Here is a 17,238-nt window from a genome sequence, read left to right as displayed (position 1 = left end):
GGTATTATAGAGAATATGCTATGAAGCTTTAATTCAATTTATATTTGCTAGATAATCTCGATACTGATTGCGCAACCGTAAAAGATGAACGGTAAGGTAAGATATTGTTTTATTTGTAATTTTAAATCTTCTGCAAGCAGGAAGGCCATTTTGATTGTATAACTGGTTTGAATAAGCAAGGCAATATAATCCGATTGACTTTCTTTTCCCTTTTTTTATTTGAAATGTTGAAATCCCTTCCTCCCCATTTCCCCCTGTTATTTCCCTTCCTATGAAATTTTTTTAAAAAGTGGACAACAACAAAAAAGGAACGCAAACCAAGCAGGTTGCTTGGCATTGTTAAAAAAAAAAATCAGACAAATGACCGGCCCAGATCAAAAGTGCTGATTTGAAGTGTCAGTGTTGCTCAGTTTTACTTACGCGATGATATTGAAGCAGTCCTTGCTAGAGAGTTGCTCCTCCAGCAGAAGCCGCAGGGAGTGTTGGATATGAATGATGTATGGGGAATTTGTTAGGGAGACGTCTATCAGTAGAACAACCCTACAAGAGAAACGCCAGCATTGACCAGCCAGCCTTTTCTTGCTCCACTTGCCATTTTTAACCTGTTTTTAATTGTTGTTGTTGTTATTGTTATCGTTATTATTATTATTATTGCTGCTGTATGCTTTTACTCACTTTGCCTGGTGCTTTGCTAGTTACCTATTTTTATTTTTCTGTTTTGGCTTTGAAGAAGAAGAAAGAGTTGGTTTTTACATGCCGACTTTCTCTACCACTTAAAGGAGAATCAAAGGGGCTTACAGTCACCTTCCCTTCCCCACAACAGACACCCTGTGAGGTGGGTGGGGCTGAGAGAGCTCTTAATAGAACCGTGACTAGCCCAAGGTCACCCAGCTGGCTTCGTGTGGAGGAGTGGGGAAACAAAAATCCGGTTCACCGGATTAGCCTCCGCCGCTCATGCAGAGGAGTGGGGGAATCAAACCCGGTTCTCCAGATCAGACTCCACTGCTCCAAACCATTGCTCTTAACCACAACACCACGCTGGCTTTGTTGGGTCTAAGGCATTAACTTTGTTGCTGATTTTTTATTTTCTGATTTTAAAAAATGCTGCTAGTGTTGAAAGCCTTCTGGGAAATCTTGGCAGACAATGGGGACTTACAAACCTATGTCTACATCAGGGTAGCTGCTTTTGTGCATTTTTCCTCCTCCTTCCTTCCTCCTATCTTTGCAATACTCTGGAAGCGAACTCTGCTTTGTTTTGTTTCAACATAAAGTCTCCGGCCTCAGGGCAGGCCGGTTGTGTGAGTTCACGCGGGAAGCGACTGTGCTCAGCACCAGCTGGCAGGCAACAGTAACGTCACTAACCTGCCTCTTCCTGGAAGCAAGCTTTCAACATTTTGCAAAGGTGAACAGTTCACTTACCTCCTTTCGCAAACTGTTCCCCACATCCTTCGGCTACCAGCGGAGAGCCATTCGATGCGTCTCTCGTACCTCCTCACCAGCCTGGTCAGCTGCTTCTGCAAGCAAAACACAGGGGTGGCTGAGACTGCAGGCACATGAGCACATACTGGCTTTTCCCACTGCCCAGCTGAGTCTGCTCTGGTAGTGGGCCCCTTTTCCTTGGAGTTTCTTTTGAAAGGAAAGTCCTCACCCCCAGAGCTCTGCTTCAGGAGACCCTGCCAGACAGGCGGGTCTTCTGCCAGTCACCTTCCCTTCCCCTCCCCACAACAGACACCTCATGAGGCAGGTGGGGCTGAGAGAGATCTGAGAGAACTGCGACTGGCCCAAGGTCAGCCAGCAGGTTGCATGTGGAGGAGCAGGGAATCAAACCCGGTTCTCCAGATTAGAGTCCACCTTAACTGCTACACCCACTGAGAACACCTCAGCCAAGGGCCTCAGTTTGCACAAATACAGGGAGGGTCCCGACCGCCTTTCATTCACCTGGTAATCGTACAATATCGGTGGGTCGACGTGGACGTTTTTCACGGTCCCGTCATGCCATTCAAACTGCATCATTGCTTTCTGAAAGGAGGAGGGAGGGAAACGTTCTTAAAGTTTTTTGAGTGTGTGAAAAGTGAACCAGAGCCAGACAGTATGGAAGTTTCTGGAAGCTCCGACAGGGCCACACCTCTCCGCCTCCGTTATCGGCCCCCCACAACCCTCCCACAGAGGCCCTCTCAACAGACACAGGAGAAAGGGGTCAGAGATAAACAGAGGGAACGTCCCACTTAGAAAAACGTGGAAGGACCCGAGCCGATTATGAAGAAAAGCATTTAGCCAGGGGTTCCCCCACCCCACACTCACTTCATGCACAATTGATGAGACAGTTTTCTGAAGAATAGGGACAAATTCTTCCACGGGGGAAAAGGCGTTCGGTGCCATAACTTGGTACAGGCTCAGCTTCTTGCCTGCAGCACAAATGAGAAAGCGGAAACCGATTCCATCCGATCCCAGGCTGGGGTCTGAACATCCCCTTGCCGAAAGGCCGGTCAGTGCTTGGACGGGAGACCCCCTCCCGCTCACCCCACCTCACTTCCCCCGGGGGAAACGAAAGGTGAGATATCAATGCAAATCGACAAGCCGTAAAGCGCCGAGCAAAGTCGGTTTGACTCCCCACGAAATGGCTCTGGCGGAGCTGACCTTTTAGTCCGTTGGTTTTCAACCATTCCGCTGATGTTTTGGCCAGGAAATCTGGGATTTGTATCTTGAGAGGCCCTTCATGGTTCGGCGGCTTTGGCAGGGAGCTGGCCAGAGAGAGCGACACGTCTGCGGAGCTCTAAACAGATATTTAAAATTAGGACCATCTGAGAAAGCTTGTGGGGGGAACCCATTAAAAAAACTAAGACTGGTTACCCCGCTTGGCGAAAAGAATAGCGTAGAGCTAGAAAAGGTGCAGATCATGGGAAGGGCTGTCATATAGAGCAAAGCTTCTTAAAATGTGGGTTGCGACCCCATATGGGGTCAAGTAACTAAATGGGGAGGTCGCGAAAAATTGGGCAACAATAAATGGTAAAATGGTATACCAAAGAATTGTTTTAAAATAAAATTCTTTATGATTTATTATCAGTAAATGTTTGATTTGTATACCTATTTTATATACCTATATATCCGGGGGTAGCGTAAAAATTTCTCGGGCGAAAAGGGGTCCCGCATGGAAAAAATTTAAGAAGCCCTGATATAGAGGATGGTGCCGAGTTGTTTTCTGTTGCCCCAGAAGGTTGGACCAGAACCAACAGGCTGAAATTAGATTAAGAGTTTCCGTCTGGTCATTAGGAAGAACTTTCTAACAGTTAGAGCGGTTCCTCAGTGGAACAGGCTTCCTCGGGAGGTGGTAAGTGCTCCTTCCATGGAGGATTTTAAGCAGAGGTTAGATGGCCATCTGTCAGCAGTGCTGATTCTATGACCTTAGGCAGATCATGAGAGGGAGAGCACCTTGGCCATCCTCTGGGCATGGAGTAGGGGTCACTGTGTGTGTGTGGGGGAGGTAGTTGTGAATTTCCTGCATTGTGCAGGGGGTTGGACTAGATGACCCTGGTAGTCCCTTCCAACTCTATGATTCTATGAATCAAAATGGCCTAGGGATTGTAACGCCTTCCCTGCGAGGAAAAGCTGAAGAATATGAGGCTTTTCAATTTCACAAAGAGACACCTTAGATGAAATGCAATAAAGTTTACACAATTATGCTTGGGGTGGACAAAGTGGACAGAGAACTTTCTCTCCTTCTCGCCAAACAGTAGAACTCGGACACCTAATTAATTTGATGGGAAGGAGAGACAAAAATTAAGTACTTCTTCAAGCCGGGCACGATTAACCTGTGGAACTCCATGCCACAGGATGGTGCCCAAACTTAATTGACTTTAAAAGGAGGATCAGACACATATACATAGAACAGTGGCTACAGGTTAAGTATCTAAAATGCTTGGGACTAGAAGTGCTTCAGATTTCGGATTATTTCAGATTTTGGAATATCTGCAGATACATAATGAGATATCTTGGGGATGGAACCCAAGTCTAAACACGACATTCGTTTCTGTTTTATATACACCTTATACACATAGCCTGAAGGTAATTTTATACAATATTTTATACGCTAATTTTAATAATTTTATGCATTAAACAAAGTTTGTGTATACTGGACCATCAGAAAGCAAAAGCATCACTATCTCACCAGAAGTTTTCGATTTGGGATCATTTTGGATATCGGATTTTCAGATAAGGGATGCTAAACTTGTATTACCCATGAAGGCTAAATGGAAGCGCCATGTTCAGGAGCAGTATACCTTTGAATATCAGTTGTTGTTGGGAGGGTGGCAACAGGGGTAGTCTTTGGCCTCTGTGCCCCACATGGAGGACTTCTCGGGGCACCTGATTGTCCACTGGGGAAAAACAGGTTGCTGGACTAGATGAAGGAGGGACTGTGGTTCAGTGGTAGAGCCTCTGCTTGGCATGCAGAAGGTCCCCGGTTCAATTCCTGGCATCTCCAGTTAAAGGGACTAGGCTAGTAGGTGATATGAAGGATGTCAGCCTGAGACCCTGGAGAGAGCCGCTGCCAGTCTGAGTAGACAATACTGACTTCGATGGACCAAGGGTCTGATTCAGTGGAAAGCAGCTTCATGTGTTCATGTGTGACCCCTGGTCTGATCCAGCAGGGCTCTTATAATCTTTACAAAAACCAAGAAAGCGCTTACCTCTTGTAGTAAACTAAAGCGCGCGTGGCCCACCTTTCCCTTATAGATTTTATTTATGACGTTGAGCAAGTCCTTGGCTGTCTTGCGCTCGCCACGGATCATGTCCAGATCGTTGCTCTCGTAACTCTGAGGTCACAAGGACAAAAAAAGGGGGAGGAATGCCAATCAGATCAACTTTTCGATAGCTCACTGTTGTTGCAACATCAACACAGTGGAATCGAGGGAATACTATGGGGGGGGGGTTCGAGCCCCCCAGAGCACAAATGTGCATGCCACAGACCATGACCCCTTTTTTAAATTCCAGAAATTAAATAGATTTTTTCTTTCGTGACTCATAAAATTCTATTTGGGGATCGGGGTGAAAGCTTATCTAGGGCCCAGGGAAAATTACACACGGGGCTTGTTGCTTTCTGTTCACTGGGGTGTCTCCAATGACTAGGGTCGCCAGGGCCCTCTTCGCCACCGGTGAGAGGGTTTGGGGGTGGAGCCAGAGGAGGGCGGGTTTGGGGAGGGGCTTCAATGCCATTGAGTCCAGTTGCCAAAGCGGGCCATTTTCCTCCAGGGGAACTGATCTCTGTCGCCTGGAGATCAGTTGTAATAGCGGGAGGTCGCCAGCTAGTACCTGGAGGTTGGCAACCCTACAGATGACAAGTGACTGCAATCATCAGTTCCTAAGAGCCAGTATGGTGTAATGGTTAAGAGCAGTGGTTTGGAGCGGTAGAGTCTGATCTGGAGAACCCGGTTTGATTCTCCACTCCTCCACGTGAGCGGTGGAGGCTAGTCTGGTGAACTGGATTTGTTTCCCCACTCCTCCGCACGAAGCCAGCTGGGTGACCTTGGGCTAGTCACAGCTCTCTTAGAACTCTCTCAGCCCTACCTCCCTCCCAGGGTGTCTGTTGTGGGGAGGGGAAGGGAAGGCGATTGTGAGCCAGTTTGATTCTCCCTTAAGTGGCAGAGAAAGTTGGCATATAAAAACCAACTCTTCTAAGATTCCTGACCATTTTACTAACCTCTCAAGCAACGGGGAGTTCGCATCCCAAGAACCTTTCAGATAAGAAGCTATTGTCGAGAGGGCACAGGCAGAACCGCCCAGTCATACCTACCTCGCTTTTTGTACAGCAGCTGTGGTAATGTCCGCCAACAGCTTCAGCGAGACTTTTTAAAACAGCCTGTGTTGATGGCAACAAGGAAAATGATCAGCCACAGAAGCAGGACAGCATTTGGGGGGGGGGGAACCCAGCTCTTCATAACTTTTCCATCCCGCAAAAAAGGTCTCAACTGCATACGACCAGATGGGCAGAGTACTATGAAGTTGGAAAAATGGCAATTGTTTTTTTGACTGATATGTTTGATATAGTATGTTTGAAGAAACGAGAAAGTACGTCAGACAGAAATAAGAGCCGACAAGCTATGCAAAATAGATTTGATTATTATATGCTTATTATTATTATTTTTAATATGTTTATTATTAAGTGGGTTTTCGAAAAAGGCTATTAGTGGAAATTTATAACCCCAAGAGCCCTGGGGCACAGAGTGGTAAGCTGCAGTTAAATTAAATCAAGAGAATTTCCATCTAGACATTAGGAAGGATTTTCTAACCGTTGGAGCGGTTCCTCAGTGGAACAGGCTTTCTCGGGAGGTGGGGAGCTCTCCTTCCCTGGAGGTTTTTAAGCAGAAGCTAGATGGCCATCTGTCAGCACTGCTGATTCTATGACCTTGGGCAGATGATGAGAGGGAAGGCACCTTGGCCATCTTCTGGGCATGGAGTAGGGATCACTGGGGGTATGTGGGGGAGAGGTAGTTGTGAAATTCCTGCATTGTGGCAGGGGTTGGAGTAGATGACCCTGGTGGTCCCTTCCAACTCTATGATTCAATGCCATAAACTCCAATGGCCAAAGCGGCCATTTCCTCCAGGTGAAATGATCTCTATCGACTGGAGGTCAGTGGTAATAGCAGGAGATCTCCAGCCACCACCTGGAGGTTGGCAACCCTACAAGCACAGGAGGCTTTAAAAGGGGATTAGACAGATTGAGGGAGGACAGGTCTGTTATCAGTCATAGTGAACAAAGGGAACCTCCACATTCAGAGGCAGTAAACCTCTGAATACCTGTGCCAGGATGCAACATCAGGAGAAGGCTTCACCCTCTAAAGCAGTGGTTCCCAAACTTTTTGGGCCACCCCCCCTTGTTTCCACAAACTCAATCCCAGAGCCCCCTACCCTATCCTATAAAAAGCATTATTCAAAACAGGGGTTTGCATGACTCACTAAAGAAGGTAATAACAGTAGAATTTCAAAGCAGTAACAATTAATTGCTCATCTATTCAAAATCAAATGAAAACTTCTATGCTGAAATTATTCAGCACAACTGATGAACTTGATCCAGTGCTACCAGCTCTTCAAAGTCTGGGGGGGAAATTCCGATTGTTTCCACCAAATTTGCCAGCATGGTGCTAAAGCTTGATCTCTTGTAAATTAGTGAACTACACAGTTGAAGGGGCCGAACTCTAGAGCCCCCCTGCTGCCCCCTTGCCTCTTAGTTTCCCCCTAGGTAACCCCACCGCCCCCCAGGGGGTGATACTGCCCACTTTGGGAACCACCGCTCTGTGCCCTGTTCTTGGCTCTGGTGTACAACGATGCACTTACTGGAGGCGCCTGGTTGCTGCACTCGTAGGCGACCGTTTGGATCAGCAGTTCTCTCCCCAGCGAGCATTGCTGGATGTAATCAGACAGTATTTCAGAGGATTGATCCGGGCTGGAACAGACACGTAAATGTCGGTTAAGCCACATGAAAGAGAAGCGGGCATCGCTGCATCCCTCCGTGGACAACCCACTCGACAAAATGGTTCAAAACGGCCACGCTCTCCCGGGTCCGACGGAAGCAAACGGGGAAACACAGGGACCTACCAGCTCCCTGAGATGATGACGAGGGCGTCCAGCTCTTTCCGCTCGAGGACTTTCTTCAAAGCTTTCAACAGATTGCAGCCTCCACTGGGTTTCAGCTCCTTCACCCATTGCCTGGCTTCAGACAAACTAGTAGGAGAAAAAAGAGAAGAAAAGGGGAAATAATGTTGCAAGACCCTTTGCGGATAGATGCGCTACATAGTTAGGGCAAAAAGGTCAAGGATGGTCCAGTGGACGGAGCCCAATGGTCACACAAACCAACACGCGCACACACAACTTGGTGTAGTGGTTAAGAGCAGTGGACTCTAATCTGGAGAACCGGGTTTGATTCCCCCCTCCTTCCCATGAGCGGCGGACTCTATAATCTGGTGAACCGGGTTGGTTTCCCCAGTCTTACACAGGAAGCCAGCCACCTTACCAGCATGGTATAGTGGTTAAGAGGGGTGGACTCTAGAGAGCCGGGTTTGATTCCTCACTCCTACACATGAGCGATGGACTCTTAATCTGGTGAACCGGGTTGGTATCCCCACTTTTCCACATGAAGCTAGCTGGGTGACCTTGGGCTAGTCACCGTTCTCTTAGAGCTCTCTCCGCTCCACCGACCTCACAGGGTGTCTGTTGTGGGGAGGGGGAAGGTGATTGTAAGCCGGTTTGATTCTTCCTTAAGCGGTAGAGAAAGTCGGCATATAATCACCAACTTCATTTCTCAAGACAAGTGCTGGATACAGGGAGGGGCCGTGGCTCAGTGGCAGAGCATCTGCTTGGCATCTAGAAGGGTCCCAGGTTCAATCCCCGGCATCTCCAGTTAAAGGGACTGAGCAAGCAGGTGATGTGAAAGACCTCAGCCTGAGACCCTGGAGAGCCAGCATGGTGTAGTGGTTAAGAGCAGTGGTTTGGCGTGGTGGAGTCTGATCTGGGGAACTGGGTTTGATTCCCCACTCTTCCACATGGCAACCCCGCTGAATGAGGAAGCCTAACTGAAGCTCTGACTCCATTAAGAGTCAAGCGACTCGTCCCTTACATGTCCACGTCGACGGATCTGGACTCCTCCCAGAGAGATGAGACCTCGGTACCGAAGGAAAGGAAGTACAGACGTTTCACGTAGCACAACTGCTCGTCAACTAAATGCTGGGGGAACAAAAAACAAGATTTCAGGTCGATAAGCCAGGGTAAAACTAGAGGCTGAATGGACCAAGTGGGAAGAAAACGTTGCCGTTTGCCTTACAGAGGAGGATCAGAGGAGCACGCCTACAATATTGGGTGCTGTGGAACACAGGCAGGATGGTGCTGCTGCAGTCGTCTTGTTTGTGGGCTTCCTAGAGGCACCTGTGTGAACAGACTGCTGGACTCGATGGGCCTTGGTCTGATCCAGCAGGGCTCTTCTTATGTTCCTTCCTTCTCTCCAGGATCAGATGAGCAGGCCTAAGATATTGGGTGCTGCTGAACACAGGCAGGGTGCTGCTGCTGCAGTCGTCTTGCTTATGGGCTTCCTAGAGGCACCCGGTTGGCCCCTGGTTGAACAGACTGATGGACTTGATGGACCTCGGTCTGATCCAGCAGGGCTGTTCTTTTCTTATAGTCTGAGCTGGGTTCTAGAGCTATTTCTCTAGAATCCATCTCTCCAACATCCCCGACCCGCTATTGCCATGCTGATTGAGCACCAGAGCTGACATCTGCTTCGACGATGCTTACCACAAGATCTTTTTGGAAATCGAGGAGTCTTGCTCCACAAGTCACATCGGACGTATCGATCAGAACTCCAATTTTGCTTCCTTGCATGATGCCAAATAGCTGGAGGAAGGGGTAAGGAAAAAGATGGAGAAAACCAGGGGAGAAAAAATGGAAAAAAACAGGGGAGGGACTGTGGCTCAGTGGTAGAGCATCTGCTTGGCACGCAGAAGGTCCCAGGTTCAATCCCTGGAATCCCCAGTTAAAGGGACCAGGCAAGTAGGTGATGTGAAAGACCCCTGCCTGAGACCCTGGACAGCTGCTGCCAGTCTGAGTAGACAATACTGACTTTGATGGACCGAGGGTCTGGTTCAGTAGAAGGCAGCTTCATGTGTTTGTGTTCATGTGTGGTAACAACCTTGTTCTGATCCTCAGTGTTTACCTGCCCACAACCAAACTTTCTGCTTTACACAGAAAGCAAATTAAGCCACGTCAAGAGGCTGGGGAGAAGAAGGGAGAGAGTAAACAAACCTACCATGGAGTGGCTAAGAGTGGTCATTTAATAGCTTCTAAACCATCCTCTAGGGATTTATAGAATCATAGAGTTGGAAGGGGCCAGCCTTGCCATCTAGCCCAACCCCCTTGCTCAATGCAGGGTCAGCCTAGGGCATCCCTGACGAGTGTCAGGGTTCCACAGGCTAACGGTGGGCTGTGCAAAGCAGCGCACGTCTGAAACCAAAGCAGCACATCTGAAACCTCTTGCTCACACATGAAGCTGCCTTATACTGAGTCAGACCCTCGGTCCATCAAAGTCAGTATTGTCTACTCTGACTGGCACCAGCTCTCCAGGGTCTCAGACAGGGGTCTTTTCCATTACCTACTTGCCTAGTCCCTTTAACTGGAGATGCCGGGGATTGAACCTGGGACCTTCCGAACGCCAAGCAAATGCTCTACCACTGAGCCATGGCCCCTCCCCTTGTGTGGCTCCTCTTGAGTGGAGCTCAGTCTCCCGTTGACAGTGGTTTTTAAAAGTTATGAAAATGCTTAATTTTTCCGTCTCTTGTTTTTTGGGCTTTGACGGGGTCCCCTCCCATTTTGGTTTGAACAGACCGCCCCGTGTTACCTTCCTGCTGTCTTGCAGTAGCCACTGGATCCGTTTGTTGTAAAGATCGATGGCTCTGGAAGAGACAAACAGAGCGCAAACCCGGATTGTGAGGCTTGTTGTGATGGCGCGAGAGGGGGATTAGTGGTCTTTCTTACCCTAAGTCACAATTTAGCCGGGAGAAGACACGAAGTTGCCTTATCCAGAGTCAGACTATCGTCTCCTAAATAGCAGCAGGTCTCCAGACCATGGAGGGAGGGTCTGTTTCACTCCTATACATCCATCGTGGTGTAGTGGTTAAGAGCGGTGGTTTGGAGCGGTGGAGTCTGATCTGGAGAACCATGTTTGATTCCCCACTCCTCCACATGAGCGGCGGATGCTAATCTGGTGAACTGGGTTTGTTTCCCCGCTCCTCCACACGAAGCCAGCTGGGTGACCTTGGGTTAGTCACAGCTCTCTTAGAGCTCTCTCAGCTCCACCTACCTCACAGGGTGTCTGTTGTGGGGAGAGGAAGGGAAGGCGATTGTAAGCTGGTTTTAGTCTCCCTTAAGTGGTAGAGAAAGTCAGCATATAAAAACCAACTCTTCTTCTTCTTCCTAACAGATGATGCTAGGAATTGAACCAGGGACTTCCTGCACAAAAGGCCATTGCCTTCCTTTCTTTACTTTCTTCCCAGTGGGGGCCCAAAGCAGCTTACATCGTTCTCCTCTCCTCCATTTTATCCTCGCAATGACCCTGAGAGGTAGGTTCGGCTGAGTGTGTGACTGGGCCAAGGTTACCCGACCAAGCAGGGATTTGAACCTGGGCCTCCCGGATCCTAGTCCAACACTCTAACCACTACACCCAGCATCTGGCTCAGTATTGTTTCATTTTACTAGCCAGGGGCTCTCTGGACAGCCAGCGTGGTGTAATGGTTAAGAGCGGTGGTTTGGAATGGTAGACTCTGACCTGGCGAACCGGGTTTGATTCCCCGCTCCTCCACATGAGCAGCGGAGGCTAATCTGGTGAACTGGGTTTGTTTTCCCGCTCCAAACCCCCGCTCTCACCCACTACACCACGCTGGCTGAACCCACCACTGTTCCATAACGGAGCTAGATTCGAGTCCAGCAACACCTTGGAGACCAACAAGATTTTCAGGGTATGAGCTTTCGAGAGTCAAAGCTCCAAAGGACCCAAACCCAGCTCTTCTACTGCCACCCTCTCAAACTGTTCCGTAATAGTAACCGGCATTCCATGGCGGAGCAGCAAGGCCAGAGCTGTGACAAAGGAATTCTCAATGCCACTCAAAAAGTGTAATCCCCCCCCCCATAGCCCTTTGCGTGGGAAATCAGAAGCCGGCATAATTCCACCAGTGGATGCTCCCGCGGCTGTTGGATGCTTACCCGTACAGTCCTGATTCGAAATCAGAAACAACTTCAGCGGTGAACTCCAGCTGCTCAGCATCATTCGCATCCCTAAAAGCAAAACATGGGAAAGATGAGATGGGGAGAGGAAGAAGAAGAAGAAGAGTTGGTTTTTATTATGCTGACTTTCTCTACCACTTAAGGAAGAATCAAACTGCCTTACAATCACCTTCCCTTCCCCTTCCCACAACAGACACCCTGTGAGGCGGGTGGGGCTGAGAAAGCTGTGACTAGCCCCAGGTCACCAAGCTGGCTTCATGTGGAGGAGCAGGGAAACAAATCCAGTGCACCAGATCAGCATCCGCCGCTCACGTGGAGGAGCGGGGCATCGGACCCGGTTCTCCAGATCAGACTCCACCGCTCCAAGCCACCGCTCTTAACCGCTACACCACGTGGGGTTTTATATGCCAGCTTTCTCTACCACTTAAGGGAGAATCAAATTGGCTTACAATCACCTTCCCCTCCCCACAACAGACACCCTGTGAGGTCGGTGGGGCCGAGAGAGCTCTAAGAGAGCTGTGACTAGACCAAAGTCACCCAGCTGACTTTGTGAGGAGGAGTGGGGAGGGGAGGAGAGGGCCCTGGACTTACACTGTGACAGTGCCTCTTCTAATCAGGTCTTCCAATGTGAGGTGCAGGTTTTTCAGACCATAGCTGTGCATCCAGTCGTCGGTGGTCTTCAACCCGGTGCAGACGATCGCAGTGCTCCTCACTTTCTGTCGCACAAAAGAAGTCAAAAGAAAGCAAGGAGGTGGTACAAGCGAAAAGGTACGTCCGGTTTAAGGCAGGAAGCGGCGCTCTTTCAGTCGCTAGCTGAACAGAATCTCCTGACCCTCCGTATTTAAAAGGTTGGCCTTCTCCCATATGAATCTATTAGCTTATGATCTTCTTTCTCAGGGTCTGTTTTTTGGGCCCCTGTTTTCAGATGGGGGATCCCCAAGAAGCAGGGCCTTTTCTGTTGTTGGCCCCCCAACGGCAGAATTCCTTCCATGGGGAGATTTCACCTGGCACCAAGCTTGTTGAGCTTTAGGCACCGGACGGAAACATTTTTATTTTCCTCTCTTTTTTGCTGATGTCTGTTGAGGTTCTGATTCTGGAGTGGCTTTCGGCACACACACACACCCCATGCCTGATTAGCAGGGTTGCCAGGTCCCTCTTTGCCACCAGCGGGAGGCTTTTGGGGGGGAGCCTGAGGAGGGCGGGGTTTAGGGAGGGGAGGGGCTTCAATGCCATAGAGTCCAATTGCCAAAGCGGCCATCTTCTCCAGGTGAACTGATCTCTATCGGCTGGAGATGAGTTGAATCAGCAGGAGATCTCCAGCTAGTACCTGGAGGTTGGCAACCCTACTGATTATCCTTACAAAAGCTGGCATTATTGACGTTAGAAGGCTGAACTGAACACGGCTGGGTTTTATTGCTGATTGTTTTTGCGGTTTTATTTTTATCGACCGAGCGTTGAAAAGCCAACTTCACGGTCAAATGAGCTGCAGGAGGGATTGAGATAAATAAATAAGTTTTCTTCACCGAAGCACGTTGCCTTACCAGAAGATCATGCGTCTGGTTGATATGAGTGATCAATAAGCCACTGTCAGATGCACAGTCTGTGATGGAAAGCTTCTGCCATAACCCATCAGCTACTAGTGAAGGCTTTGAGCTTGAAAGCACCCTGTAAAAAAGAGAAGAGAATTCATCATGCAATGTTATAAAACGTTATGATGACGGGCGGGTCTGAATGTCATTCTAACAGGCGAGGGCAGATGTTCTATGTAGACCACCAAGCTTCTCGTTTCCTTTATTCGCAGACATAATCTGCACCGAGTCATTGGTTCACAGCTGAAAATCAAAATGCCTCCCCTCGACCCAGGCATTGATGCCTCTCCCTCCCAGTGAGGTCAGAGGGTTGCCAACCTCCAGGCGAGACCTGCAGATCTTCCAGAATTACCACTGGTCACCAAACTACAAAGATCAGTTCCCCTGGCGAAAATGGATGCTTTGGAGGACAGACGTTCTGGCACTATACCCAGCTGAGGTCCCTTCCCTTCCCCAAACCCTGCCCTTCCCTCCAAATCTCCAGGAATTTCCCAACTCAGAGTTGGCAACCCTCAGAGAGGGCCAAGCAAGGGCCAAGCTTGAGTTGGGCCACTGAACAATTGCCCCTATTCATCCAGTTGTGAAGGAAGAGACAGGAAGGAGGGAGAGAGGGAGAGAGGGAGAGAGGGAGAGAAAGAAAGAAAGAAAGAAGGAAGGAAAGAAGGAAAGAAAGAAAGAAAGAAAGAAAGAAAGAAAGAAAGAAAGAAAGAAAGAAAGAAAGAAAGAAAGAAAGAAAGAAAGAAGGAAAGAAAACGGAGGGAGGGAGGGAGGGAGGGAGGGAAGGAGGGAGAAAGAAAGAAAGAAAGAAAGAAAGAAAGAAAGAAAGAAAGAAAGAAAGAAAGAAAGAAAGAAAGAAAATGGAGGGAGGGAGGGAGGGAGAGAGAGAGAGAGAGAAAGAGAGAAAGAAAGAAAGAAAGAAAGAAAGAGAGAGAGAAAGAAAGAAAGAAAATGGAGGGAGGGAGGGAGAGAGAGAGAGAGAAAGAGAGAGAGAGAGAGAGAGAGAGAGAGAGAGAGAGAGAGAGAGAGAGAAAGAAAGAAAGAAAGAAAGAAAGAAAGAAAGAAAGAAAGAAAGAAAGAAAATGGAGGGAGGGAGGGAGGGAGAGAGAGAGAGAGAGAAAGAGAGAAAGAGAGAAAGAAAGAGAGAAAGAAAGAAAGAAAGAAAGAAAGAGAAAGAAAGAAAGAAAGAAAGAAAGAAGGAAGGAAGGAAAAAGAAAGAAAACGGAGGGAGGGCAGGGCAGGGGAAGGAAGGAAGGAGCATTATTATTGAAAGCAGGTTGTTTCCAAAAGCTGGTTTTCTGTGAGCTACTGCTAGGACTACTGGTGGTCAGCTTCGCTGGTTTTAACCCCAAAGTGGCCCTGGGGCAATGCAGAGGCTCCAAGTGGCCGAGGCTCTTTGACCAGGAGTTCCTGCTCGAGAGACCTCAACCCGCCCCCCCCCCCTCCTTACCCCATTTTCTTCACGAGCCGCCCGTCATCCAGGGATTTGCTCGTCATCTCTCTTTCTGCAAAACGTTTCAGCTCCTACTGTTTTAAAAGATTAGAAAGGAAGAAGCTTGGAAAACCACATTCCCTGCAAAAACCATCCCCACAAATCCTGTTGTCGAAATCAACTGCAGTTGCATTTTGATATTTGAGAGAGCTCTCCTGTGTGGAAATGCCTCCTGAATTATTTCCCCCAACACCATCTTCACCTTTATCTTTTAGATACTATACAAAAGTCATCTTGGGGTTATTTTTTGGGGGTTTTTTATTTTTATTTTCTCCCCTCTCTTCGCACCTTGTTTAAAAACTGCTTTTGCAAGTTTTATTTCACATGCGAAAGTCTCCTGTTTGTTTTATCCGTATTAATCGTTGCTGCTTTTAATAGCATTATTAGCACTAGCTGCTTTAAATCCTGGTTGGACAGAAAAGGTGGCAAAAATATGTGAAACAACAAAGAGCTACGCCTTAGGTTGCCAACTCCAGGTTGGGAAATTTCTGAAGATGGGAGGGTTTGTGGATCCTGTGGACGTTAGAGGATTTGGGCAGAGCTCAGAGGGGTGAAATGCCATACAGTCCACCATCCAAAGCAGCCGAATGGGACGGATTAGAAAGGGACCGAGAATATTGGGTTCTGGGTCCAAGATCCAGTGGTTTCTTGTTTAGAGGAGTCGCCACTGTTTGGTGGGAACTAGGAACCGCTTCGCGTTGGCTTTCCTGGCCTCCAAAATCAAATGTCAACCTCCGAAATCTCCACTTTGGATTTCGCCTCGCTCTTGCATAGGTCAAGTCCGTGATCCTCTATCACCTCGCCTTCGATTCCCCTGGACTGAATCCCCCCCCCCTCCCTGGTAAAAACAGCACAACCAACTCAAGGCTTTCTGTTAACAAACAATGATAATTTGAATGACAATTTGAATGACAATTTGAATGATAATTTGAATGATAATTTGAATTTTATAAGGGGGTAGAAATATGTATTTTCTTGCTGATGTTTCCCCCCTCCCTTCTCTTTTTTCCTGTATCCCTATTTAATATTATAAACCAATAAAATATTTGGAAGGAAAAAAAAGGCTTTCTGCCCATCTCTAAATCAGCGGTGCATGCTACGAATATTAGACGTCTGAAAGATTAAATCCCATAGAAAAACCGTACGGCATGTGTACGCGGAGCCCCAAAATCTACGAAACCAAGAGCAACAACACAATACAATACAAACCAATATAAAAAAGGAACTAAACTGGGGATCTAATGCAGAGCCGTGCCTTTGGGCCGCGCTTGATGCTTCTCTGCTCTCCCTGGCAGGGCGATCCCATTGCCCTGCCTTGGAAGGAGTTTCCAAGTACCCAAGTCCAGGACTCACCAGCAACTCCCAGTTCCTTCTCACGCGGCTCCCAGCGCCGGAGGCTCGGCCTGAACTGCATTCCTGTTGCCAACAGCAACGGAAGCAACCAACCCTTCTCGCCAGGGGAGGGAGAAAGAGGCTCGCCCCGCAAGCCCCGGCGCGCAGGGATGGGGATGCAGGAGCAAGGACCAGCGGTACCCTCCTGGGAGCATTTCCTTGGGAGTGAGTCCCACTAGAGCACTGGTTCCCAACCAGGGGTCCGTGGACCCCCAGGGGTCCGCGAGAACTAAATTAAGGTCCACGAAACAAAGTTGTAAACCCATAATACATTAATATTTTCAATTAAAAGTTCTCTATTATAAAAATATATATTCAAATTTTATTCTAAGTTTAATGTTTAACTAACAGTTATGATTAAAGTTTATTTTCAAATTCTCAGAATTTTTTTTTGAACCTTGGGGTCCCTGCACCGAGCAAAAAAGTCCTAGTGGTCCCTGGTCAAAAAAAGGTTGGGAACCACTGCACTAGAGAGCCCACAAGGTAGCTTAGGATTCCTTGCAGATGGCTTCGGACTGGTGAACAAGGCTGCAAAGAGGATCTCAACTGCTTAAGCGGTGCTGGACAGCTCCGGCCTCCGAACCCCTTCTTTGCCAGGCAATGTCCGGGTAGGGGTGCCAAAGAAGGATTGGGAAATGTTGAGTTTAGGGCATTGGGAGGTTTCCTGGAAAAACCCCATCTCCGCCCATCTGTGTGAGATTTGAGAAGCAAACTGAATGGCAATTTCAGGCTCAATAGAATGGGAGCGGGTGGGGGGGAGATCAAAAGTTATTGAGTCTTGGCCGAAACAGGACTGTCCAACAGGCTGACCACCGATTTGAAGAAGAGTTGGTTTTCATATGCCGACTTTCTCTACCTTTTAAAGAGAATCAAACCGGCTGACAATCGCCTTCCCTTCCCCTCCCCGCAAGACACCTTGTGATGTCGGTGGGGCTGAGAGATAGGGTTGCCGGGTCGCTCTTGGCCACCGGCGAGAGGTTTTTTGGGGCCCAGCCTGAGGAGGGCGGG

The 17,238-nt window shown here is 48.4% G+C and overlaps 1 protein-coding gene across 1 annotated transcript in view; it reads right to left on the bottom strand.

Moving 5' to 3' along the window:
* Positions 1-14,843, bottom strand: part of VWA3A (von Willebrand factor A domain containing 3A) — a 33,401-nt gene extending 18,558 nt beyond the window's left edge. The window contains 16 exon segments of the mRNA XM_056866611.1: positions 421-540; positions 1,420-1,514; positions 1,939-2,019; positions 2,302-2,405; positions 2,638-2,773; positions 4,686-4,811; positions 5,789-5,854; positions 7,330-7,438; positions 7,591-7,716; positions 8,609-8,715; positions 9,280-9,378; positions 10,379-10,433; positions 11,740-11,811; positions 12,352-12,476; positions 13,302-13,425; positions 14,797-14,843. Coding sequence (XP_056722589.1) covers positions 421-540; positions 1,420-1,514; positions 1,939-2,019; positions 2,302-2,405; positions 2,638-2,773; positions 4,686-4,811; positions 5,789-5,854; positions 7,330-7,438; positions 7,591-7,716; positions 8,609-8,715; positions 9,280-9,378; positions 10,379-10,433; positions 11,740-11,811; positions 12,352-12,476; positions 13,302-13,425; positions 14,797-14,843 — 1,592 coding nt within the window.
* Positions 14,844-17,238: the final 2,395 nt, after the last annotated feature.

This window comes from Euleptes europaea, chromosome 21 (assembly GCF_029931775.1).
Source record: "Euleptes europaea isolate rEulEur1 chromosome 21, rEulEur1.hap1, whole genome shotgun sequence".
Lineage (NCBI taxonomy): Eukaryota > Metazoa > Chordata > Lepidosauria > Squamata > Sphaerodactylidae > Euleptes > Euleptes europaea.
The sequence above is the reverse complement of the archived record's forward strand: the minus strand, read 5'-3'. Positions and strand labels throughout refer to the sequence as shown.